The following is a 25,983-nucleotide window of genomic DNA, read 5'->3' on the forward strand; positions in this document are numbered from 1 at the left end:
TAAATCAACAGAATAAGTAGACACATACATAGAATAATTAGATAAATAGACAAGGATAAGTAGAAACACAGCCATAGAATAAGTAGTCATAATGACAAATAATAAGTACACAAATAGACAGTAAATAAGACACAACATAGAAAAGGTAGACACAGTCTTAGAACAGTAGATGCAATACCTAGATTAAATACACAAATAGAAAAAGTAGAAATGTATGTGTCAATGTCAATGTGCGATTCAATGTGTGTATGTGATAGTATGCACAGATATTATACTATGTGTATGTTTTTTTCTGATTCTATGTGTCTGATTCTCTGACTGTGTCGTGATTCTTTGTGTATATGACCGATGGTTCTATGTGCGTATATCTTGTGTGGCTGTGTTCTATGTGTTTATGGATTCTATTTGTGTATGTCTATGGCGCACCCCGCCCACACACGGTGATTATCTCGTCAGGTGGGGAAACACTGTCCGGTTGAGCTCGGTGACGCTTCGGCTTGGATTAGGAGGACAGGAGGACAGTCTCGGGTCTGGGGCCGGTGTCGGGGGAGTTCGGTCCGGTTCAGAGCGGGTTACACCCGATTTAAAGCCCGGTGAGAGGAGACGGAGGACAGTCTCGGGTCTGAGGAAGGTGTCGGGGGAGTTCGGTCCGGTTCGGAGCGGGTTTAAGCCCAGTCGGAGGAGACGGAGGACGGGGAAAGTTAGCTTTGTCTTCGCTTCCACGGTGAGAAACTTGTCATCTGTCCTCGAATCTCTCTCTCCGCCACACGTCGTCCTGGTTGTGGTTCCCTGGCGGCTCAACATGAGTCCTGCGGTACGGGCGGGCTCCGACCGGGCTTCCATGAAGTCCGCAGGTAGGCTGCAGCTGATTGGCTGTCACCAGGAGAGGGGGCGGGGCCCAGAAGCCTCAAGGCCAAGAAACTTCTACTAGGGCTTTTCCACCCAAAAGAACCAGGTGCTGGTTCAGGGCCAGTTCTTAACTGAGCCCCGCTAAATAATAAGTAGTTTTTCCTTTGTCAACGGAGCGGAGTGAGAGCCACGTCACTGTGTCACTCCAAAATGTCGCATGCCACTGATTTCATCAACGCAGCAAGCAGACAGGTATGAGGAGACGGACCGTATTCATCGGTTTCCTCTGAGTCGCTCCATCGAGTTTGACCTGAACCTCGGGTGCAGACCAAAGAGCCAGAACACATTGAGTCTCCTCTTCGCTGGATTGCTGTTTTTTCACGTCTGTCTTGTTTTAGTCCGGAGCCCCCGATTGGCCAGAGAGGAAAAAAAAAAAACGCTTGAATGAGCTTGGGGCTCATTTTTCAACATTTGAGCATTAAATTGTCAATTTCTGTTCCTTTCACTTGATTTCTGGATGTTTCTGAATCAAATGCTTCAACATGGAGGAATAGAATAATAGAACGCAGCTCTACAGCCGTTTATAATGACAACCTATGTAAACACACGCTGATTAAAGTTTTCTTTCACATGAAGCCATTAAAAGGATCGTTTTATGGCCAACAAATCCAAGTTTTCATTTACAGTAGTACATAGTTTGTTTTGTAGTTGCTGATGAACCAAAAGTCTGGCTTCATTATGAGGAAGTTCTGTGGATTATAAAATATTATTGGAGCGTCTCATAGTGGAGCGCCCCCTGCTGCCTCATGCAGACCTCAGCCTGCGGTCGTAACGCCGTACAAGACCTGGATGTGAAGTTAGTTACAATCATGTCACCATGAAAACGGGAAAACAGCTTCTAAATTATATATCAGACGCAGCTGACATGGCAGCGCCGGCGTTCTGTAGGACTCTCGAGAGCCGCGGCTCCGCGATCGTGGATTAAATGATCTCGTTCCCTCGTATTATTAACTTGAGGGAACGGCTTATTATATCGTTCCCACGTGTTGCTTTAAATTTTTTATCTATAACCACTCCGGGGCTCCGTGTTTGCTGTAGATTTCAGAAAGCCGGTACACCCCTCCACCTTGTAGGTAGTGATAACTCCGCCCCCAGCTGATGACACGTCAGGCCGGGATCTGGCCCAGCAGCGATGTGGGGCCAGCTTAGCGCCCGTTCAGCCCCCTGATAGGCCGGGGCTTTGGTGGTGGAAAGACAAAGAACTGGTGGTAAATCTGGCCCCGGCTCCGAACTAGCACCTGGTTCTTTCCGGTGGAAAAGCTCCCTGAGCGAACAAATGACGTCTTCGCTCAGCTCCACTGTCAGAAGACATTTTGCCCGTCTCTTCTGCCGAGTTCCACAAACTCTTGTGTGATCGGTTGGATTTTCTTGTTTACTTCCTAATTCCGCCAGCTCGCAAAACCAAATCAGACGCCACCTCCGTTGCCTTTTCTTCTTAATTGTCTCGGCTATATCATCTTCCTCCTAAATCTTCCTCCTCTTCAGTTTAAAACCTCTTGTTTTCACCCTCCTCCTCCTCCTCCTTCATCAACTCATACACTCCTCTCTGCTGTCAGGGCAGCGTTCCACTCGCGCCGTGTCACTTGTGCGCCATCACAAGTCCGCGATAGGGCTGAGCGTGGCATCTATTTCCGCACTGTCCTGTACTGTGCACACTCTCAGCTCGCTAAAGACGGTCTCAGTCATATTTGTAATCATGTTTAGCGTGTAGCCTCGCTACTGTGTGAGCCCCGAAACTTGTTAGCATGTAGCACGTAGGACGGTTCGGAGTTACGTGATGCACCTGAACGCATCACTTGGGGCTGTCGGCTCCTGCAGTCAGAGCCAAGATGGCGGCTCGCACGCAAACTTTATCTTTTATTATTGAAACAGTTCAGCGAAAAGTGTTTCTCAAATAAGCCGTGCGGTGGAGAAGTTAAAACGCTGCTTCACCCCGTCTCGCTGTGTCATCAAAACATTGCAAGAAGTGTGCCTGTTGTGAGGGGGCGTGGCCTGTCGTGAGGGGCGTGGCCTCCGAGTAGCACAGCTTCTTTTCGGAGGATGAAATGTCTTGATTAAAACAGAAAATTTTTTGTGGCTGGCTGACGTCAACAAGCAAATTTTGTTCTTCCTTTTGGGGTATGAAGAGGCCTTTATAAGTCAAGAACAAGGTGATGATACAAATTAACTGAGCAAGGTAAATTAGAAATAAAGAAAATGTAGGAGTAAAAAACAAAGTTGCTTGTCGATTAATGCAACATTTAATAAAGATAATAAATGGCTAAAATTAAACAAACCGAAGCAGTCACATTGATATGTTAATGTTTTCTATCTATATCTTTCTCTGTTCAAAAAAGTGCAATATAAATACAAAAAAAAATAATTATTGTGAAGAAAATAAATACAAGTTTAAATTAAAAAGATATTTTCAACTTTCTGTCAGAACAAACCTATTGAGAGTTTTTGCAACTAGCATCAGTTATATTTAAATCTTTTTGTATTTACATGAGACTTAATTAGAAAAAAACTCAGACTTCAACTCCTCGCTTTGGCTATATTTTCAATATATTAACTTAAAAAAAAAAGATTAGATATATTTTCTGTCTATAATTTATTAATGATGGCCTAAAGTCTCCACAAAACACAAGAATATATACAGATGATTAACAGATAAATACTCCCAAGATATGTGCAGCTGTAATAAATACCAGTCGAGTCTATAGAACTAAACTTTTACATGAACAGCAGGTTGCTTGAAGTTTCTCTCTTCTCTCCGTTGCATTTCTGTCGCGGTGTGGAAGAGGCCACAGCGTCTGTCAGGTTGAACGTTCTCTAAATGGGTTAATCCATCGGTTTTCTGCTGCTTATTCGGGTCAGCTCACATTATTTTATCCACATTAGAACAGCGGGAGCGCCAAAGTATGTGGGTCAACAACACCTTCCTGTACCTGCTTATCCATCCGTCCATCCATCCATCCATCCATCCAACACTTTGATGGAGAAAAACACTGAAAGTTTCCTGTTAATCTCAGGTAAACATGATCATACCAATTCATTACATTAATGTATTACTCTTTCCTCTGATTCACATTGGCTTGGTTTCAGATGCACTTTGTTGACTTTATGTTTTTACCGCGCTCATGCATTTTTATATAGTGAATTGCACATTGTTTTGTGAATTAATTGTGACTAATCACACTTTCCTTTGATATTTAAAAGTCGGCAATCGAACCTACTTCCACATACGTGTTAACAAATGAATAGATTCTCATCTTCTTAAAGGAGGAACAACATCTCATGTTAGGAAATATGAGTTTTTTTAAACGTCTGATGTTCTTGACTAAGCTTCTCTGAAATTAGCTTCTTTTTCAGTTTATTTATGATAGATGTAAAATATACAGTTTCACATTTTTAATTTAATTCATAAATTAAAATGAATAAAAACAGTCAAATCGTCTAGTTTATGGAGAAAAGACTCAATGAGATACAGAATAAAATTAATCAAGAAAGAAACAAGTAAACAACTAAACAAAGTAAAAAAAACAAAAAAGTAAAGAACTAACTAAAAAAACTAAGTAAACAAGCAAAAAAGGAACCAACAAACAAAAGAGGGAACAAACAATGTCGGGGAAAAAACTAAAGTGGATAAAGTAAAAAATTAAAGTGAGTAAGAAACTACCAAGCAAAGTCAGAAACAAAATATACCAACAAGTAAGGAACAAATAAAGTAAGAAACAAGGCCCGGCACTCGGTAGAGCGCAAAATCTGTCACCATGGAAACCAAGGAATTACAAGGTCTCTTGATCCACCGCACTGCTCCTTCCATCATTTATGGTCATTTGAGTTGCTTCATGTTGTCACTGTTTGATACAGATGTACACACATTTAACAATTTCTGCGTGTCCCCCCCCCCCCCCCCTCCCCCGACCTTTGACCCCCAACCACTAACAGTGTAGTGGCGTCACTGCATCGGGTGGCAGGTCAGGGTGATTGTGTCACATGTCCATCATCTGTTGATGCTATCTGTTAGCATTGCAAGGTTAACATTAAAGTTAAACTTTGCAATGTTGAGGTTAAATAATGATGTTCGATTGGTTCCCATCCTTTTGTGTTACTTGGATGCACCGTTGGAGTGAGCTGGCCTATGATTGGCTGAGAGTGGAGGGGGGGGGGGTTAGCATTGTGCTAGCAGACAGCTAGCAGCAGCTCCAGCCCTGACTGGCGGCTCACAGTGGAGCTCCAGTTTGTCCACAATGGAGTAAATATCTTACCTCCCCAGGAGCTGTCTGACCCCAAAATCTAATGGATTGGTCCTTGGATTATGACGAGTCATCCCTGAGCCGTTCATGCAATTCTGGTTAATAGTTTTTTTTCCAAAAGTTATAGGTAAATTACATACATACAAACCAATAAATAAACGAGAACGTGCACCCAGAGTGCATACCTTCACCAACCGTCACCATGGAAACCAATGGATTACAAGGTTATTTGCTATTTGAATTGCTTCGTGTTGTCACTGTTTGACATCAATGTACACACATTTAACAATTTCTGTGTGACCCGACCTTTGACCCCAAGCCGCTAACAGTGTAATGGCGTCACTGCATCATGTGGCAGGTCAGCGGATAGGGAATTGAAAACGGAACATTTTGGCATTGGTTTGACGTCAGTCTTATTAAAGGAGACATATCATGCTTTTAAATCCTTCCTTTTTACATATAAATCATACAGTTGTGGTCTATACAACGCGAAACTGCAATGCTTGGGTCTGAATTCCTCATTATTAGAGCTCCACAGGCCCCTTTTCAACCCCTTTTCTGATGCGCTTCTGAGAGCAACTCGTTTTGGGGCGGTCTCTTCAAATGCAAATGAGACACTTCATACCCCGCCTCCTCTCCAGGTTGCAGAGGTGACACTCGGTTCAACGTCACCCTGTTCGGCCATCTTTGTAGTTTGATAGAACAGATACAATTATCTAGCGGCGCAGAAACTTTATATTCACACATTATTTACAAAATGTCAACAACGGAAGATTTGTCCATCCAGCCATACATGTTGGAGCCAGAGTCGGACCCGGCGGAGCGAGATGAAAATGACGATGATGCACCTACAGAACAACGTCTTCATATGGATGTAACGCAATGGTGTGTTACTATATTTACACTAACTTCTCCATCCATGCCCACTACTACAATACTGCCTGTATTACAACGACTATTTAACACAGAAGTTACATTATAATCTAAAACGAGCACACAGCGCTAACATATGAAGACGGTGCAACTGCTAATGCTAACAAAACAATGACAGGGACGTCTTATCATCACACTTTTTAGCGTTATATACAGCTTACCGAAGTGCTCTGTTCGTCGTCTCCATAGATAGAAGGAACTGACCGCTCAATCAGACCAAGTCTTTCGGCAAATCCTTCTTTATACTGGCGGAGGTTGCTGAAGCAGTCGTCCTTAAAGTGATTCGCGCACACAAAAATGACCTTACCCACAGATGTGGGTACATTTCTGTGAAAAATAAAACTCAACCAGGCACTTCGAAAAGGTTCTGATGCTGGGAGACGGTGTAACGAAGCTTGTGGGTTACTACATCCAACAACCGAACATTTCGACTTATCCTCTCGTAACTTCGGTTGGACTACAAAATCGCAGCGAGAAACAAAAATGGCGGATTGCTCAATGTCGATGTCCTAATTTGGCAGTTCCGCTGAGAATACTGTGACGTCATTGTTCAAAAAACGTAATAGAGAATAGAAAAATCGAAACCGATCGCAAAATATGACCAAAACAGAATATAAAGATATCAACGGAGCACCTGAAGAGACTACTTTGAACTTTTCTGTACTTCTAAACACTCTAAATATACAACAAAATGCATTTAAGGGCTAAAAAAGTGGATTTAGCATGATATGTCCCCTTTAAAACTGACTGCGTTATAGCGAAAATACATTTTTGACCTTTTCATGACCTCTACCATGACTTCTGACCCAATCGCTCTCAAATTGAGTGGAACCGTCCTTTGGCGAAGACGAATCATTCCTGAAAATTTCATGCAATTTAGGTCAACAGTTTTTGCAACAAGTTGGTTACATAAATACATACATGCATATAAACATACACGGACAAAAACAAAACCTTCACTCCAACTTTCACTGGCCAAGGTAAAAACAAAACAGAAAAAGGAGGGATGAAATATAGAAACAAAAGAAGGAAGGAACAAAGAAAAAGGAACAATAGAATGAGTAGAGTAGGAGGTGTGTGTGTGTGTGTGCGTGCGTGCGTGCGTGCGCCGCTCTGTGTGAGCCTCCTTCAGTCGGTGAAGATCTGTATCGTCATCAGAGGTGGTCCGACTGGTCCTCAGACGTGTTCAGACACAAGCTGTCAAACCTGACACGCGCACCTACACACACACTACTCTTACAGCACGTGTAAAGTTTTAATCACTCCTACTTACAACTTTGTGTCACTTCTGTTTTTCTGAATGAAATGCAGTGTACCGTGCCAGTGGGGCTGTTAATTCATCTCTAAGTCTATTTTAACAGTGCTATGTAATATTTTTCAGTTTATGTAAAGTAATAGTAAAATAGTTTAGTAAAGTAAACCACAAAAGGTTATCTCCAGAAGTTAGAGGTGAACAGAACAATGCTCCAATAACATAAAAAGGCTCGCTGCTGACGGTCGGCCCCTATTGGCTGTTAACTGCTGCTGGATGCAAACAGTGAGGAGAGCATCTGTGAACGTTCAGCAGGTCGATGCTTCATACAGCTGAAGTCTTGTCCAGGCTTGTTTACAGTCTGAAAGCTTCTATAATGCTGCTTTTTTAAAAGAAAGTTTGAGGTTTGACACTGTCCTCCCTACCAGGCACGATGATGACGCCTGATAACGTGTCCACATTCCCATGTGTGTTCAAATTTTATCTTTCGGTAAACAGAAACTTCTGCATGCTGCCAAGTTAGTCAGAAAGAAGAGTTTTTCTCTTTTTTTTTTTTCCAGTCTTTTTTCGAACCGAGTTTAATGTTTGATTCCCTGTAATGCAGTGAAAGCTTCATCTTCATCACAACAGAGATACAGATGTGTGATCGGTCACCTCGGCCCCGTTTACACGATGTTTGCAAGTGAAAATGGAAAAGTTGTGGTCCGTTTTGGGTGTCCATTTACTCGACCTCGCGACCACTGAAAACGCAGCTTTTTGAAAACAGCAGCCCAGTGGTGGAGCTTTTAAAAAATCACTCCGATCTTGTCTCCATGGCAACAGAGGAAAAATGCAACTTCTCAAATGCTCGGACTCACGTGCACCACCGCTGCACTACATAGTTCTTTGCTGTTTGTTACGATGGATAATGACAATTTCTGCCTCCGTGGTGTCGTGACTCCCAGTCCTTATTCTCCTGGGACTTGGTAGTTTTATTTTGACAGTCATCGTAATAACAATCCAACTTGGTCGTCTGTCCACACGAATGTCCGTGTTCTCCCGTTGTTGATGTTTAGAGCAGATTGTTCTCTGCTGTGTTGCTTCATTACAACAGATGAAGGCCCGGGCCGCTGTAAGTCTCCGTGTCTCTGCAGACACCTTCAGACTCGGACGTCCATGTTCTTTTCCACAGTTTCTTTGGAAAGCTTTTAAGACTGTATAACTCGGATGGGCGCATTCTCTTCAACAAAACACAGCACACACTGATGACGTGTTTTCCTGCCACAACACCGTCCCGCCTGTGTGGTCAGATGCTCCCTGGACACCTTGGGAAGTGCTTTGGTGCCTGGTCACACTTGTCTTTAGAGGTCGCCACTTGTGATGTGATCACCTGAAACGCATGAAACACCGGGTCTGAACAGGCCCGAAAACGCTGTTGTGTAAACGGGGGCTGATATCATTGCAGGTGGTGAAGTAGTGTCGGACACGCTGACCACTTCCTGATGACACTCCCTCTGTCGCCTTGCAGTTTGGCCTCAGCCATGTTCAGGTAGAGGTGGCTCTCCCTCCCTCCCATCACCATGCTGAGGCGCCTGGACAGGATCCGCTTCCGGGGCTCCAAGCGGGACGACTTCCTGGACCTGAGCGAGTCGCCCAACACGTCGGACACAGAATGCGGCGAGGAGGCGGTGACCAGGGCCCGCCTGTCGGCCCGAGATTCGGAGGAGGCCAGAGAAGTGGACGGGGAGCAGCCGGGCGACGCCCAGGTGAGGGAGGGGGGGGGCTTTCATTGGTCCATCTGCGCTCTGCTGCTCTCAGCGGCTCGTAGTGACCCCCATCTCTCTGTTTTCAGGCCGGAGCAGCCTCGTTTTCAGCAGCGCTCCAAGATGACTCCAGGACGGATCTAAACGAGGTCAAAGGTCACCTGGAGATCGCTCTGCTGGAAAAACACTTCCTGCGTGAGCAATTTCACCTTCAGTTATCTGGACTCTGACCGTCAGGATGGACTCGCATTAACACAGCAGCAGGACTCCTCAATATTTATCACACACACACACACACACACACACACACACACACACACACACACACACACACACACACACACACACACACACACACACACACACACACACACACAGACTTTGGCGTTAATAAATCTGTCAGAGCTCTAATGGCGGAGCGTTTGGAAATCATGTTGTCTGATCTTCTGCTCCTGTTGCCATCAGTTCTAATCATCAGTGCATCGATCAACTTTGTGTTCCAAGTTGAGGTCACATGGATCTGATCCCAGTTAACATTGATCTGAAGTCCGAGTACATCCCGGACACGTTATCAGTTCACCAAACACCAGAGACCTCCAATGGGGTCAAATGAAAAACAAAACAAAACAAAAGCACATACTACTGAGGCGTATCATGAGGCCAGTCTGACAGTTTAACATATATGTATAACAAAGGTACTCGGTATGATAATTCAAAGTGACACAATTATATCAAGACATTTTATGCTATTTTCCCCCATTGATAAACAGTCACTCCAATTTTAGGTCTCTATATCTCGTCACCATCTGATGTTGGGGATCTAAGTCTTGCAGTGCATTCATCTAAATACAAACCTGTCTTAAAATAACCAAAACATTCAACCTGTACGAAGCCACAAGATCAATTACTTGAAACTACTGCAACTCCAACTGGCAGTGAAAACCAAAGGCTCCGCCGTGTCTCTGGTTCACTGTCAATAATTTTACAAAGCTGTCCAGCTCATAAGTAAAATAACTTATTTAGCAGCTCTTCAACACCCCACAACATCAAAGTTATTGAATTAAGGACTAAATGCAGCCTGGGCTTTCCACTGTGATGTAGGCAGGAGTGTGTATATTACGAATTCCCCAATTTGTAATATACAATATAAACAATATTGTATGGAAACATATTTGAAAAAAATGACCTTGACAAAAAGGGACTTTCCTGCCCCCCCGTTGTCCACAGGGCTGCCGCCTTTATGATGAAAGAGCCTTTTTAAACAATTTCTAACAAAAAAATCATCTTAGAACAATTGATATTTTTAGCTGTTTGACAGTGAACTAAGCCCTCGTCGTTGCAGCCTCTGTAAAGCCCGAGTTTAAACTTTGTGTTGCTTCATGTCGAGTTTCAAATACGTTTAATAAGAATAAAGATGTTCCAAGCCATCAACTGAAAGCTCATTGTAAGGCTTTAAGACACTGCGTCTGAGGAGGACCGCATGGCTCCTACCACGTCTACAGTGAGACACAGCGGTGGCAGCATCAGGCTGAAGGGCTGCATCTCAACAGCAGAGACGAGAAAGCTGGACAGGACTGAGGAAACGAGGGAGGGAAAGACGAGTGGAAGCACCATGTGATCAGAGTGCTTGTATTTCAGAGGAGGAGCTGAGGAAACTTCGGGAGGAATCCAACGTGGACTCGCTGAAACAGGAGCTGGAGAAGGAGCGCAGCAGACGAGCCGAGCTCGAGCAGAAGTTCAACGATGCCCTGAGGTCCAGGTGAGGGTCGGTACCTGGACCCAAGAGCTCACTCAGTACCTGGAGTAATGGCATGTCTTTTTAATTAACAGACTGGAGGACTCGCCTTCTCAAACACCGAAAGCTCCGCCCCCTCCTCCCACTCCAGGCAGCAGTACAGGTGAGCCACGCCCCTTTCCCGTGAGCGTGTGCTCCACACCTCTTCATTCAGCTTCAGTCTCTCTCTCTTTTTTTTTTATTTTTAACTTTTCCATCTTCAGAGAAGCAGACAGACACTCTGTCCAACAGCTGCCTCAAATGGCTTTACGAACGTTTTGGTGTTTACATCGAAGACTTCCGCTTCCAACCGGAGGAGACGACGGTGGAGACGGAGGAGCCGCTGAGCGCCAAGAGGTGAGCAGCCCCGCCTGCAGATAGTTTTTATTGTGATGAGCTTGTTTGTGTCTGAAACCTAAAGAGCGTCTTTGTGTGGCTTCGGATCCACAGGTTGACAGAAAACATGAGGAGGCTCAGTGAGTATTTCTTGTCGTGGATCCTGTTGGTAAAGTCTTCACAGACTGTAGAATTCACATCAGCAGAAGTTTTCATTTCCTGGAATCAGCTTCCTGTGTCGTTGAGCATTATCCGGCAGCCTCAGTCTGTCCTGATGAATTGTTACTGTGTGACTTCTGGGTTCGGCTGCTGCTTCCAGAACGAGGATTCAGACCAGTGACCAACTTCAAGAGGAACCTCGCTGCCTTATCCAGCTGGTACTCCGTCTACACGTCAGCCATCGCCTTCATCGTGAGTCCAAAACATGAAGTATACAAGTTCACAGATCTGCGACGACACGGCTGAGCGTCGTGTTTGTGTGGCGTTAACGTCTTCCTCAGGTCTACATGTACGCAGCGTGGCACGGCTGGGCCATCCCCATGTTCCTGTTCCTCGCCATCCTCCGGCTCTCACTCAACTACCTCATAGCCAGGTCGGTCTCCAGAATGTTCTTGAGAGCAGCTGAAGTGGCTCACTGCACCACCTTGTGGTATAGAGTGGTACTGCCAAATGATATGACTGAGCTTATTGATGATTCTTAAATATCTGTGAAGTGATGTGATAAGTGTTGCATGTTGTTTATATGTTGTTTGATGGTGCCAGAGGCTGGAGGATCCAGTGGAGCATCGTCCCTGAAGTTTCGGAGCCGGTGGTGAGAAATCCGTCAGGTCACGCACTCATCGTGTTTATAAAATCATTCATATGATCCATATGGGACCCTGATGATGTTCTAGATCAGGAGTGTCTAACTCACTATAGTCAGTGGGTGAACAGCCTGAAAACATCCAACAGAAATATTATGATGAACATGTAGCGTGTAAATGGCGAAGATTAAGGCTGGAATGAATGCAAAAAAATGATTAATTAAAAAAGAAAAATAAGCTACAATATTCACTAACTTCAGAATTTTTTTATGCATTCAGGAAAAGGATATTTCACATATAAGAAATAATAATGCAAACAAACTAATGTTACAAAACCTCATAAATCATCTAAAGTATTTCAAAACACATGTGGTGTTAAAACATGGTCTCTTTTTGTCCAGGAGCCTCCTAAAGAAGACCTGACTGTGTCTGAGAAGTTCCAGCTGGTTCTGGACGTGGCTCAGAGAGCTCAGGTGACTCATTGTGGACACAGTCAGGCTTTAAGTCTCAGTTCAGACCCACCGAACACAACTGTTGTTTCTTTTTGTGCTCACAGAATCTGTTTGGACGGATGGCCAACATATTGGAAAAAATAAAGAAGTGAGTGTCTTTGCTTTTGTAGTTCCAAATTAGAAAGCGGTAATGGTCACTGTGTTTGTGTGTACATGTGTGTACATGTGTGTCTGTGTGTGCAGTCTGTTCATGTGGGTGCAGCCCGAGTTGACCCAGAAGCTGTACGTGGGCCTGTGGGTTGCCTTCGTCTCCTCCTGCCTGTTTCCTTTCCAGCTGCTGGGCTTCATTATAGGTACTTTAAACATATAAATACACAAATTATTCTGTCTATTGTACTGTATATAATGGCTTGATTTTGATGAATTAAAAACACATTATAAAGGCCCCTGTTTACACAACGTTTTAAGTGAAAACGTGTAGTTTTTATGTTTTCATTTCAGAAAAGTTTTCACAGCAACCACACACACACACACACATACACAATGGGAGTACACGGACATTCGTACGAACAGATGACGAAGGAGAACGTGGACTGGGAGTCGTGACGCTCTGGAGGCCACCATTGTTGTTATTGTTCATGTGCAGAACATGTTTACGGCGTTTCCGCCTTCAGTGCCTCTGAGCACCATTGTCATGGAAACGGACATTCAAAACACAAAGATTTTCAGTTTCCACTTGAAAACGCCGTCGTGTAAACAGGGCCTTAAATCATCTTTTAGTTTACAGTCTTTTATATACATACCTCACTACACCTGAGAAGGTTCCTTTCGGTTAATTTCTGGACGGTGCAGCTCACAGCTTTTTGCATCATGTTAGAAGACAAAACACTCATGACAGAAGATAGTGATCACTAAACTTATAAATACATCATCGGGTAGATTAGACATGCTCACAGGTCCACATACTCCACAAGGAAGGTACTTATACATTCGACTGTGCCTTTTTTTTTCTATTTACCCACATTTACTTTTTCATCAATTTGTTTTGGAAAATGAACATTTCTAAATAATTTGGTTTTTCTCTGGAAAAATTGCCTTGCGATGCCTTAATGAAATAGTTCAAATGTCACACACACAGCTATGGTCTTATTCACAGAAGAGCTTAGAGATTTGTATCACCTCAGTGCTACAGAAAACACGAGAATATTAAATATATTTATTAGGGATGTCCCGATCACACTTTTTTGCCCCCGATACGATCCGATTTTTCAGAATTGAGTATCGGCCGATACCGATACTTTCCCGATCCGATACTCACATTGCTATTGCAAATATACTCGATAGTCTATTTTTGGAGCAACTAAGATGTCTGAAGCTAAAAGCACTATTGGCAGAAGCTTTGTTTAGCTAGAAATTATTGTAAAACTCACTTATTGAATAAAAATTCTTCTCTTTCTCTTTAGTTGTTGTTGTAAACTGAGGAACATCCACACGACGAAAAAACAATCCTTTTTCCTCCCTGTTCTTCTCCCAACAAACCGTCCACACCTCACTATGAACACGGCTCAACACGAGGCTTCAGGACATGTAGTACACATGCCAGGCCTTTAGGGGCGCTGTGACTCACCAAACACAACAAAAAAGCAGAAGAAGACAGACCACATAGAAATTTAGAAGTAGAGTTCTGCACATAAACACATAAACCACTATATATAACTCTAGTTTTATAGGTCTATGGCCCCGCTCCGCCTGCTTCTAGCTTCTGCAGCTCCGGAGCTTCTAGTCCCTGATTGTTGTGGTTATTAAGTGACGTTGTGGACCGCGTTTTGTTTTTTTTTGTTAGTTTTTTTTTTAGATCGGCGGGGTGATCGGCTGGATTTGCCGATCCCCGATCACTCACAAATCACCAATATCGGCCCCGATCCGATATCTACCGATCGGATCGGGACATCCCTAATATTTATATATATATATATTTGTCTCATTCATCCACCAACATTTGAATTCACCTTCTTTATTAAGTTTGGATCGAAGCCCACCAGAGTAGCCTCGCGGTACGGCTCACACTAACATCAGAGTTCAGGTTTAATTCAGCCTGCTGATGCGTCAGGAGACACGGCGACCCCACAAACACAAGCCTCTCTTTAGCTTTACCACCAAAACTCTTTCTTACATGAATGTGTTGTGAGTAAAGTGGCACAAAGCTTCTTTGTCTCTGCATCTTCTATAAATTTGTTTTAATTAATGGGACTCCTGCAGTGATTTCTGTTCACTTCACCTCAGATTTTCCCTAAAATAAAACAAACCTGCAGGTAAACTGATTCACACAAAGAAACATTTGAGTTCGGTCTTCAGCCGGACTCTCTGTGGTGGTTTTAGTGTTTGATGAGCTGCTGGTCTCTTCAGGTGTGTACGCAGGGATCAAGTTCTTCATCATCGACTTCATCTTTAAAAGTTGTCCTAAGCTGCGGCAGCGCTTCGACACGCCGTACGTCATCTGGACCAACCTGCCCACCGACCTGCAGCTGAAGGAGCGCGGCAGCACCACGCTGAGCAGACGGGTCAGACACACACACACACACACACGGATTTCAGAGGCACCTCAGGGCTCAGATCAAGCACCCCACTGCGACAGTCTGAAAAGGATAAATCATGTTTTTGGGATATTTTTTCTATTCCATCCGTCATCCTAAAGTTTATATGACAATGTTTTCAAGTGAAAATGAAAAACCTTGCAATTGGGGGTAATACACAACTTTTCTGAAACACTGCTTGTGTACATGTGCACCACGGCTGTAGTAAACAGTTTATCTGCGTATACCTGAGTAATGATAACTTTATTTTTATTGCACATTTCTAAACTCTGTTACAAGGATAGATGGACAACAACAACAAGGTTTCCTCCGTGGTGTCATGACTCCCAGTCCATGTTCTCCTGGGACTTGGTAGTTTTAGAGGTGACAGTCACTAATAACAATCCAACTTGGTCGTCTGCTCAAAGACGAAACTCTTCCCGAGGGATTAATTTTCTTGTAAGGTGTGTAAATACTTTATTGCAGGGGTGTCAAACATGAGGCCCGTGGGCCAAAACCGGCCCACAAGAGGCTTTGATCAGGCCACTGAACCACCAAGCAAATGGCACAAATTTCAAAGAAAACGGAGACAAAAAAACAAACTAATTTCTTAGGAGTAGTGTACACAACACAACACTGGGGGCTTTTCCACCGGGAAGAACCAGGTGCCAGTTCGGAGCCAGGGCCAGATTTAGCTCCAGTTCTTTGTCTTTCCACTGCCAAAGCCCCGGCCAAACAGGGGCTAAACTGGTGCTCCGCTGGCCCCACTTCGTTGCTGGGGAAATCAGTGACGTACGACGTTTTGGAGTGACGCAGTGACGTGGCTCTCACTTGGCTCCGTTATCGATGGAAAAAGGACCGGTTCTTTGGCAGTGCTCGTTTAAGAACCAGCCCTGGCACCGGCCCTGAACTACCTCCTGGTTCTTATGGGTGGAAAAGCCCTGCCTGAGACCCGAGCTGAGATATCGGTGTTGCTGCTATGAAAGCTATTAACATTAGCCTCAAATGTGAAAACGGGGCTTTGGTTACAGCAGGGACTGAATATTGGCACAAACAAGTATGTTTTATATTCACACCAGCACAGGACTTTTCACACTAGAGTGTGATGATTACTAACGGAATTAGTACACACTGATCTGTGTGGAACTGATGTGTGTGTGTGTGTTTTCTCTCTCAGCCGTCTGAATGTGAACAGGTAGGATCCAGCGGTGTGTATTTATAGTCTCTGTACAGTAGAGGTCAGTGGTGTGTTCAGTAGACTCACTATTCAGGTCTGTCTGTTGGTCTATAGCTCCTCTAGAGGTGTACGTCCTGACCCCAGTCCTGTAATAGTTCACCCCCCAAGGATGAAACTTTATATTTGCAGGTTTAAGGAACATTTTTGCCTGTGTGATGTAACTCACCGCATAGTTCAGGTAAGACAGAATGACGTGGGCTTTCAAGTTGTTCACGTCCAATAAATAAAACATAGTCAAGTTTAAACGTCGGTAATAATCACAATAGGATCACCGATGGGCTGAAAGGTAGGGGCGCGGCGATACAACTTTTTTAAAGTACAAGTCTTAACCCTTTGCTACTTGCTGATACAGAGTGCCGATACGACACTTAAATGCCATAAAGCCAAATTCACACTCCGTACACAAACGATATGCGCAGGCTACGTGTTGCCACGAACCGCCTCCGCACAGCCTCTGAGGCGATGCTACGTTACCGCCAACCGCCCTGAAGGCTCCAGAGTACGACTGCAACCACAGTATGCCGGCGTGGCGTCGACCCAGCGGAGATGGACAGGCAGAGCGACCGAGTTTGCTGTTGTACCTATACACGCTCCAGTTGACGAGTCTCAGTCATATTTGAGTAATTTAAGCCCAGAAACTCTGTAGCATGGAGCACAGCTCAGACTAAAATCCTCCTGATCCACATCGTTCTAACTCTGCTGGTCCAAATGTCTGTGGTGATGAAGTTGCCGGTGATGAAGTTGCTGGTGTTGTAGCAACTATCCTTCTCCTCCTCTTGATATTTTGGCAGAACATAGTTTACAGTCTGTGTTACTTTTGTCATTCTTACTATAATTAAAGATTATCCAATCCGTGGACATCCCTTGTCCTCTGTAGGCTACCTGCTGCTGACGTTGCTGATGGATGGTGTCTTGTAATACCCACCAGGTTGTATCAGGGAGGACGCGATACCTGATACTGGTTTCGGTATTTAAAGTACTTCAGGAAATGTTTTTTTTTGACTGGAAATTTGACTTAAAGCTCCCTTTTCCCTCGGTGCCAACACTGTGCATCCAAGGCCTTGTAATTTGACACCAGCCTCACCACGCATCTCTGCTCGCACGCTGATTTTACTGATCCGGCTCATGTTCAGGTCACTGCAGCGGGGGGGCGAGGCAGCGTCGCCGCCGCAGCTCCTCTGGGCGTCGGCCGGGACGAGGACGGCGGGCGATACTACAGCACCAAGAGAGGAGCCTTTCACGAAGTGTTCAGCCTGCCTGAGAGCGAGCACCCTCTGACAGGTCAGCCAGGTCACATTATGACTCTGTTCATTCAAGTACAGGATGACGGTGTCTTTGTGTTTTGTGATGTAATGTTGAAATAGTGAAGTGGCACACAGTAGAAGACCTTCATCTGATTGACCAAAGACAGAAACACGATTCATTGTACTTTAGTCGTCTCTCTGATACTTACTGTATATTGCAAATCTTGATAACAATAGATTTGCAGTTTACCACGTTGTGTTCCAAGTTCTTACTTAGGATATGGTCATAAAATACAGTCCTATATATATATATTATTATATTATTATTATTATATTCCAATATAATCTCATTAATATGGCAATTTTGCCCACAAATCTTCGATCTGTGATTTATTTATTATTGATTTTTTCATCCAAAGTGCAGAAACAGCATGATGCTGCCACCACTGTGCTTTACTGTAGTGGTGCTATTCCACCAGTTAATACAAATACACACAGATTTCTTCATGTTTACACTCATAGAAGTCTGCTAAAATGCATGAAGTGGTAATTGTGTGTGCTTTATATCCACGTCACATGTTTAAACAGGTCTAGTTTAATCAAATTCATATTTCCATGGGGATCAGGGTTACTTCCATGTTTGAACCAGGTCCTGCCTGGCAAAGTCAGGCTATAGCTGAACCTCTGAGGTCTTTGTTTTTAATCAATCTTGCATGATGAGTCTCTCAGATTTGTCCTGTAAAATGAAGGTGTAATATTAGACATGACTTCAGGATTGTGTGGTTGTTTCAGTTTGCGAGAACGGCTGGCGCTGCTGCCTCATCAACAGAGACAGGAAGACGCCGACGGACTACATCCGCAACGGAGTCCTGTACGTCACCGAGAAGTGAGTACAGCAGAGGCGTGTGTGTGTGTGTGTGTGTGTGTGTGTGGGGTGGGTGGGGTGGGTGGGGGGGTGGGGTAGTGTGTGTGTGTGTTGGACCTATTCAAAGAGCCCACACTGTTTGTTTCAGCTGTATCAAACTTCATATGTTTTAAAGGTCCCATATTATCTAAAATGTACTTTGTAATGGTTTTGTAATAGTTACGGCCCCAGAAGTGATCGCCCTCATTTGCTTGCGCTACTTTTTAGCAAATGTGTTCTCATACGGGTGCTTTAGAATTGTTCCCTTTATGACATCATACACGGACATAACCGCTCCTTCTGGTAGTGTTACACTGACCCTCCCACAGGTACATTAAAACGGACAAAGATTACTGATAAACTGAATAAATTCAGTATAATATGGAGAACCGTTAGTTATCCTTACAGGAGCTAGCGTTAGTTACTTGGTAGTAACTGTAATAACACAAATGACACTATACTTAACTCACCATCTTCAGGAGCCTCTCCTTCTTAGTCAGATTCTGTTTCCAACTGTTTGGTTGAAAAACTGCGTTTCTACGGCCATAGCGATAAATCCACTGTAAACTATAGCACATGGTACCGTAAAGTTGCGTCTTCTCCAGGGTTGCCAGATCTGACCCGCTGTTTCCAGCCCAAACACGACTTAAAACTGGTCCACCTCAATAAAAACCAGCTCAAATCTCAACCTCTGTAGAAACTTGTGTCTTTTAATACCTATATAATAGTTTTACGATTTTAACATGTTATAACTGCACTAAATAAAGTAGAACGTGTCCTCGGTAGAGCGCCTACCTTTGCGGAACGAAGTTATCAGCACTAGCATGTTAGCTCATGTTGATGCTAACCAGGTAGATCAGGAAGTTACATCACTGTGTGAAACGTGACTTGTTCCTATGGAAACAGCTCAGCAACCAGGTGACGGAGAGGCTGCAAGGCTTACTGGCTGATGTATTAGTGCTGGTATTACTAGAAAAATTTCACAGGAAATTTAGTGTGATGAGATGAATCGGACATTTTTTTAGCAGTTTCACAGTTTGGGGGGATTTATTCGGGAGCGGTTACCTGTTAACATCCCAAAATCTAATCGATTGGCCCTTGGATGATGACAAATCATCCCTGAAAATGTCAATTCAGGTGAGTTGTTTTTGCAAAAAGTTGGATACATACATACATACATACATACATACATACATACATACATACATACATACATACATACATACATACATACATACATGCAGACAAAAACATAACCTCGGCCAAGTTCGTTGGTCGCCCAACTTTTGTTGTCGAAGGTAATTATGAAACGAGAGATTCTTGTAACAAACTAAACCTTGCTGACAACACGTGGTACTCGTGTTCAATCGGAGATGAGTTCCTGTGCCCGGATTTTACTTGGACTGGATTTTAATTCGTGAGGTTATAGTTGATGTTGAGTTGAACCCATGAGCAAACATCGGAGGGAGAATTGCACCTGTGTGAGACGTGTACCAGATTACATCTACAGTCCACTCTTGTCCCAGGTTTGTAATAATGTGAGTTAACAGGGTTTCCCCTGTGCCCCCTCAGTTACCTGTGCTTCGAGAGCTCCAGCTCCAGGTCTGGATCCTCCAAGAGGAACAAAGTCATCAAGCTGCTCGACATCACAGACATCCAGAAGGTCACTTCCCAAACACATGAGCACTCTGAACCATGTCTAGTCAAATTAATATGTCATCATCACCTGCTTCTGTCCAACTGCTGCTTTCCATCCTCAATCTTGTAACTTCCTGTCTAACCTCTCAACTTCCTGTCTGACCTCTTAACATTCTGTCTGACCTCTTAACATCCTGTCTAACCTCTTAACATCCTGTCTAACCTCTTAACTTCCTGTCTAACCCCTTAGGGTAGGTTTACACTATGTTCACGGCAGCCCCGTTTGCCCGAAACGTAGTGCGCCATGGCATTTTGGGGAATTCTGAGGAAGTCGTGGCACGTTTTTCAGGTTCTGTCAAGGCTTTCTACAGATGAAATGTGCACGCCGGACCGTTTTGAAGCACGTTTATGCCCCAAAGAGTCACCAAAAGTGAAGGCAATCATTGCATCCTGAGACTTCTGCTGGGTGCATATATACCTCTTCATTTCTTTTTCGGTAGCATAGCTTATAGCAGGTTTTCTGTCGTTGATTGCTCAGACTCAAAAGAAACTCCCCTCCGGGCCCGGCTTCCTCCCAGACCGTGCGCGCCGTGGCAGGCCGGAGTAGAACGCAACGCGTCGGGTCCACAAACCGCCACACGCCGGGATAAACCCCGATTGAACGTGATGAAACGGCTACCATACACCGTAACGACGCCTTGAGAACTGTGACGAAGCTCTGTGCGACGTGATAAAATGCGAATCAACCGTGAAACAACCGTGATAGAACGCACACTAAACATCACTTGTAAGCCTCCCGACCCACTGCGGACCGCCTCCAAGTTCTATTACGGCCAATTACTTGCTGCTATGTTTTGTCATGTTCATCCCGTTTTGCTACGGGCTACTGAGTTTCTCATCCGCACCGTGGCCGCCGTGGCAAATTGTTTGACAGTTTAAAAATCTGGCACGGCGCCCACAGCAATCGCGACCTGTTACGTTTACCTATCCCGTCCCCCCGCGTTGTCTCACGTCCATCCCGTTTTGTTTATCGTGGCCGAAACGGGGCCTCCGGGGCTGCAGGGAACATAGCGTAAACGTACCTTTAACATCCTGTCAAACCTTGTAACATCCTGTCGAACCTCTAAACATTCTGTTGAACCTCTCGACTTCCTGTCGAACCTCTCGACTTCCTGTCGAACCTCTTAACATCCCGTCTAGCCACGTAAAACTTCCTGTCTAGCCTTCATGTAACTGCCCTGGTGCTCTTGGGTTTATGGGAAATTTTGTTTTTACACTAAACTGATGTTTTCATTTTAATATTTTAAGTTATTTTATGAATATAAAAATTAAGGATCATCAATGAGATTCTGTTGAGATGATCTCTGTTCCATAATGTGTTTCTGTGTATCTGTTGTTGTTCCTCACAGTACAAAGTGTTGTCAGTGCTGCCTGGATCTGGAATGGGCATTTCCATTGCGACTCCGTCCACCATAAAGGTCAGAGCATCATTACTGGGTGGAAAATCTCAAATAGATGCACTATTCATACAATTTGAATCTTCCTCACCTAGAGCAATGGGAGGGATGATAAAAGCAGTTAAATCTTGCAGCCATCCTTTCAGACATCCTGCAGTTTTCTGGGACTTTGTTCCAAATATTTAGTGCACAAAATCTAAAATCAGCTTCTGCATGTTTGGGTCTGACTCTGGACTTCATCCAGAAATCTCACATCATCTGGATGAATCCAAACATCACAGCAGATTTATCTAAGCCATTCCAAACTTTAGACGACTAGGAGATTAGTAGCTTTATTTTGAAATCTTCTTTCGGTGTGACAGGAAGTTTGTGCAAACACATGAGAACCGGTCTGATGTGTTTGTGAGGACCCATAAAGACTAATGCTGAGTCATCAGTCCTTTAACCCTCGCTGAGTCCAGGTCAGAGGTCATGAGCACATCTAGATTTCTGCTCTTTAGCTTTGCAGACTGAATAAAGCTCATTTACATTTAATCTCTCGTCTTTGGCTCCATAAACAACAAGTTGTTGGCACATCCGAACTGCGCCGTGTTCGATCCCCTCACTCAGTGCTTGTACTGGACCGTGGTCTCCTGGTCAGAGAATAAATCTGTGTCTCATCTGGATAGTTGATGTTGACTAAATGTAACATTGAGATTTGTGCCAGTTTGGTCACGATCAGCTGAAATCTGATGGGTTGTAAAGAATCTGTCTCCTGCTCTGCTCTCCTGCAGCCGATGGTGTTCGGAGCGATGATGCACAGAGACGAGGCCTTCGACGCCATCTTGAACCAGTACATGGTGGTCACTTCGGCGTCTGCCTCCAGCCCAGACCTTTAGTCCCGCCCCCTCGCCATCCAGGATCCCGCCTTAACAAACCTCCTTTAAAAGAAACATTTACAAGTTGATAACTTTTATAAAATACATCCGTTTTCTGAAAATAACACTTTGGTTCCCATTCACACATTTTTTGGGAGGTAAGAAGTGTAAAATGTCATTTTTGCCACTTTCCAACGGATTATTTTCCTCATAACTAGTTTTTATCATGTTTTATGCAAACATTAAAATCTTACACAAACTAAGCACTGTAAAAGTATTCCTAATACAATCATCTGGACGTGTTACTGAATTAGAAGAACATGTTCATTCCAGACACCAACCAAGGCGTTTTCTATTTTCTGTGTTTTGAATGAGTTGTTCATGTTTTCAACAATAATCGTACAAAATGGGAAATCTCAAGCTAAAGCTCACACCTTGAATAGACACATTTTTCTGTCTTCTGTTGTTTCATAGGTTAAAAACATAAATGATCACAGAACTACAAGAAAGAATTGAAGAAATCTTCAGAGCCGAGGTGTCAATCATGTGGCCCGGGGGCCACAACCTGCCAGACAGAAGGTCGAATCAGACCCCAAAGAGTAAAAATCAGTTCAACCAGTTCAACTCCCAGCGAGTGAACCAGAAGCAGCTGTTAATGCTAGCCACATAGCATTAGCATGCGAAAACACACTGAAGGGAACTTGCTGAAGCAGGCTGAAGCAAGTTTAACAACATGTTTATTGCACTGGTTATGTTACCGTATAGTTCCCAATAGATGCCCAGTGAGCGAGTGCAAGCCTCAGGGTGCGCGTCTATTGGGACCAAGGGAGCACAAGTTAAAAGATTTAGTAAAATATGGTAATCACGTACATGTGCCTTTTGTTGACACAGAAGTATTTCTGTAATCCGCACACTTGCGCATATCTGCCTAACAAGGCATCTGTGGATGTAAAGATATTTTCTAATTCTACTATTTGAGCTTTTTGGAAGCCTGTTATTGGCAAAGAACTAGAGTGTGATGTCGAAATACACAATACAGAATGAAATAGCAGAGTAGGGCTCGGCGCGGTTCCAGAGCTGCTGCCGCGGTGGGCGAAGGCCCCGCGAGGCGGGCCGCACGCCGAGCTTCCAGCAACGGGCGGAGAGGCTTTAGGAAAACTTTAATGGACTGTTTCTGAGTTTTTGCATCTACTGAAAAATATATTTAATCAAATTGTGAGGTTTGTTCTTTCTGCCCGCGCGCCACATCTTTGAAAAAAAGGGGGGCGCTCTTCCATTAGGCGGTGCTCTTCTATTGGGAACTATACGGTATTTTAACATTGTCAACCGTACAATCACAAAGTTTATCCACTATGAAGTACATCCAGCATCGTCTTGCCTGTAATTTGACACCGGCCTCATGTTTTTATAGATGCCGTGTGTGTTGGAATCAAATCAGACGGGAAACATTTCTGTCCACATTGTGTCTTCTACAGTTGGCAAAAAGAATATTAATACCCTTATTAGTATTTCTCTACATATTAATCTGAAGTTAACCAGCAAATGTGCTGATTAGACGCTTTTAACCAAAATTATGTGAAATGATTTTCTACATACTTACTGTTGATTCACTGATGATTAAAAAATGTTTTTTTGCTTCAAGAACCACTGATTCCCTTTATCAACAGCTTTTTATCTCGCGTAAAGATAATTAGCTAAAGCTGAATCGAGCTCCAAACAAACAAAGGATTTTACAAAACAAGATAAAACATGTTGTATCTTGTTTATCTAGCAGTGGATTTAATTGTAAGTCCACTTTTTCCTGTAAAATTGTACGTATTAGCCAAATATTTCTGTTAGCCCGCTAGATAACTGTGCCATTTTAAAATCTGCCATTTTAGCTAGATTCACATGAAAACCAACTAAAATCTGCGTTGAAATCGACCAGTTCAATCTGCTCTTTTTCGCAAACGTTTCCGTTTTTCTTTCTGCTTCCAGAGATTTAATTGAATTCTTTTCCGACACTGATGCCAGTCGTTCTGCCACGTTGCCTCATTCAAACTAAAAACGGTTTCTCTTGACTTCTCTTTGTGTTGGTGGCTTCTCAGGTTTTCTTTCTGTCTACAATGTAACTGTTCCGTGAACTTGTATAACTTTCAAATGTGAGGGTTTTTATAAAATGGTGTCAATATGGTGTACGAGTTTTTAAATGTTTAAATTAATTAGTTATTCAAATGTGATGGGTTTTTTAAAATGTAATTAAAATGAAATGTGTCCTGGTGATGACGTGTGTTTCTTGTGCAGTACGTCCTTCAGCCTCCAGGTGTTAACTTTCAGGGTGTTTGCACATCAAAAAGTGGGAAGAACCTCAGAATATTTATAAATCTTTGCAAATTGTATACTGAAGCTGATGTCGCCCACATCCTGATACCAACACACATACGTATGCAGTTAGTGTTGTAAAACAATTTTTTCTAATCAAGTTAATCACAGGGTTGCCATAGATTAATTTCTATTATTCACGATTAAATATTCATTCTTAATCTATATTGATTGAGTTTCTATTTGTTTATTAATTTATTTATGTTTTTATTATTTTGCTAATCTTGGAGAGAAACAGTTTCACACAAAGCTAAAAGGACATTAGAAAAAAAATAGTCTTTGAATTTAAATATAATCTGTGTGTTGAGTTGACATTCCGTGGTTTTCCCTGAATAGATATCCATTACAGGCTTCAGTCTTCAGGAGAAAAACAATGCGATTAATTACAGAAAATTATGCCATTATTTAGTTAATATTTTTTAATCGATTGACAGCACTAGTAATTATTTTTCAGGCTTAATTAAAAGAGAAACCATCATTAACCAACAAGCGATATGTTGGGTCAATGGAAGAAAATTTTTATTTCAAGAAACGACCTGACGGTAGCCTTGATAAAAGTGTGATTCGGTGCAAACTATGCAAAAAAGAGTTTGCATACCACCGAAGCAATTCAATCCTCCGGTACCATCTCAATGCAAAGCATGTTGGCGCGAGCACAGAACCCACCGGAGCTACTAGCGCTAGCAGCTACGGTATGAGTACAAACAAGAGGAGCCCAAACTCGACCAAATGACAAAAATTAGTAAGTTAACGCCTGATAAACTCACAAATTCACTCGCTAAATGTGTTGCCCTGGACTTGTAGATCACTATCAGTGGTCGAAGATGAGGGGTTAGAAAATGTGTTACAGATAGCAACGTGTGATCCAACTTTCTAGCTGCCGTGCAGAAAAACTGTTTCAAACAAGGTCCAACAGCTTTATGAAACTGAAAAGCAAGTGAAAATGGATGCATTGCAGAAAGTGGACCTCTGTTAGTAATTCGAAATTATGTTGGTGTCACTGCGCACATTGCTGATGTCACAGATGGGACATGGCATCTCCAGTCTTTTGCCTTGACTGTGCAGAAGACACACACCAGACACTCTGCTGAAAACTGTTCTGAACAGTTTCTCTCTGTGGCAGAGGAATGAGGAATTCTACAAAAGGTCACCACAATGGGAACAGACGGAACATGATGGCTGCAGCAGGACACTTCTCTTTTCAACACATGCCTTGTGTTGTTCACTTCTTACAGAGAACCATCACTGTTAGCCTTGCTGATAGTGGGTTTAG

The 25,983-nt window shown here is 43.4% G+C and overlaps 1 protein-coding gene across 2 annotated transcripts; it reads left to right on the plus strand.

Moving 5' to 3' along the window:
• Nucleotides 1-429: 429 nt before the first annotated feature.
• Nucleotides 430-24,610, plus strand: LOC308116861 (GRAM domain-containing protein 4-like). 2 transcript variants are annotated; one of them, XM_080475311.1, is made up of 19 exons: nt 430-724; nt 8,840-9,077; nt 9,164-9,269; nt 10,713-10,833; nt 10,905-10,972; nt 11,073-11,205; nt 11,299-11,324; nt 11,504-11,595; nt 11,685-11,776; nt 11,947-11,995; nt 12,389-12,460; nt 12,544-12,587; nt 12,683-12,792; nt 14,846-15,000; nt 17,383-17,530; nt 18,286-18,379; nt 19,970-20,060; nt 21,445-21,513; nt 22,266-24,610. In XM_080475311.1, the coding sequence occupies exons 2-19, from the start codon at nt 8,892-8,894 to the stop codon at nt 22,368-22,370; spliced, it is 1,761 nt and encodes a 586-aa protein (XP_080331437.1). In that variant the 5' UTR covers nt 430-724; nt 8,840-8,891; the 3' UTR covers nt 22,371-24,610. The 2 variants fall into 2 exon arrangements, with proteins under 2 accessions (XP_080331437.1, XP_080331436.1); XM_080475310.1 differs by having other exon boundaries at nt 433-724; nt 22,295-24,603.
• The last annotated feature ends 1,373 nt before the right edge of the window (nt 24,611-25,983 follow it).

The sequence above is a fragment of the Lipophrys pholis genome (genome assembly GCF_963383615.2).
Source record: "Lipophrys pholis genome assembly, chromosome: 11".
Taxonomy (NCBI): domain Eukaryota; kingdom Metazoa; phylum Chordata; class Actinopteri; order Blenniiformes; family Blenniidae; genus Lipophrys; species Lipophrys pholis.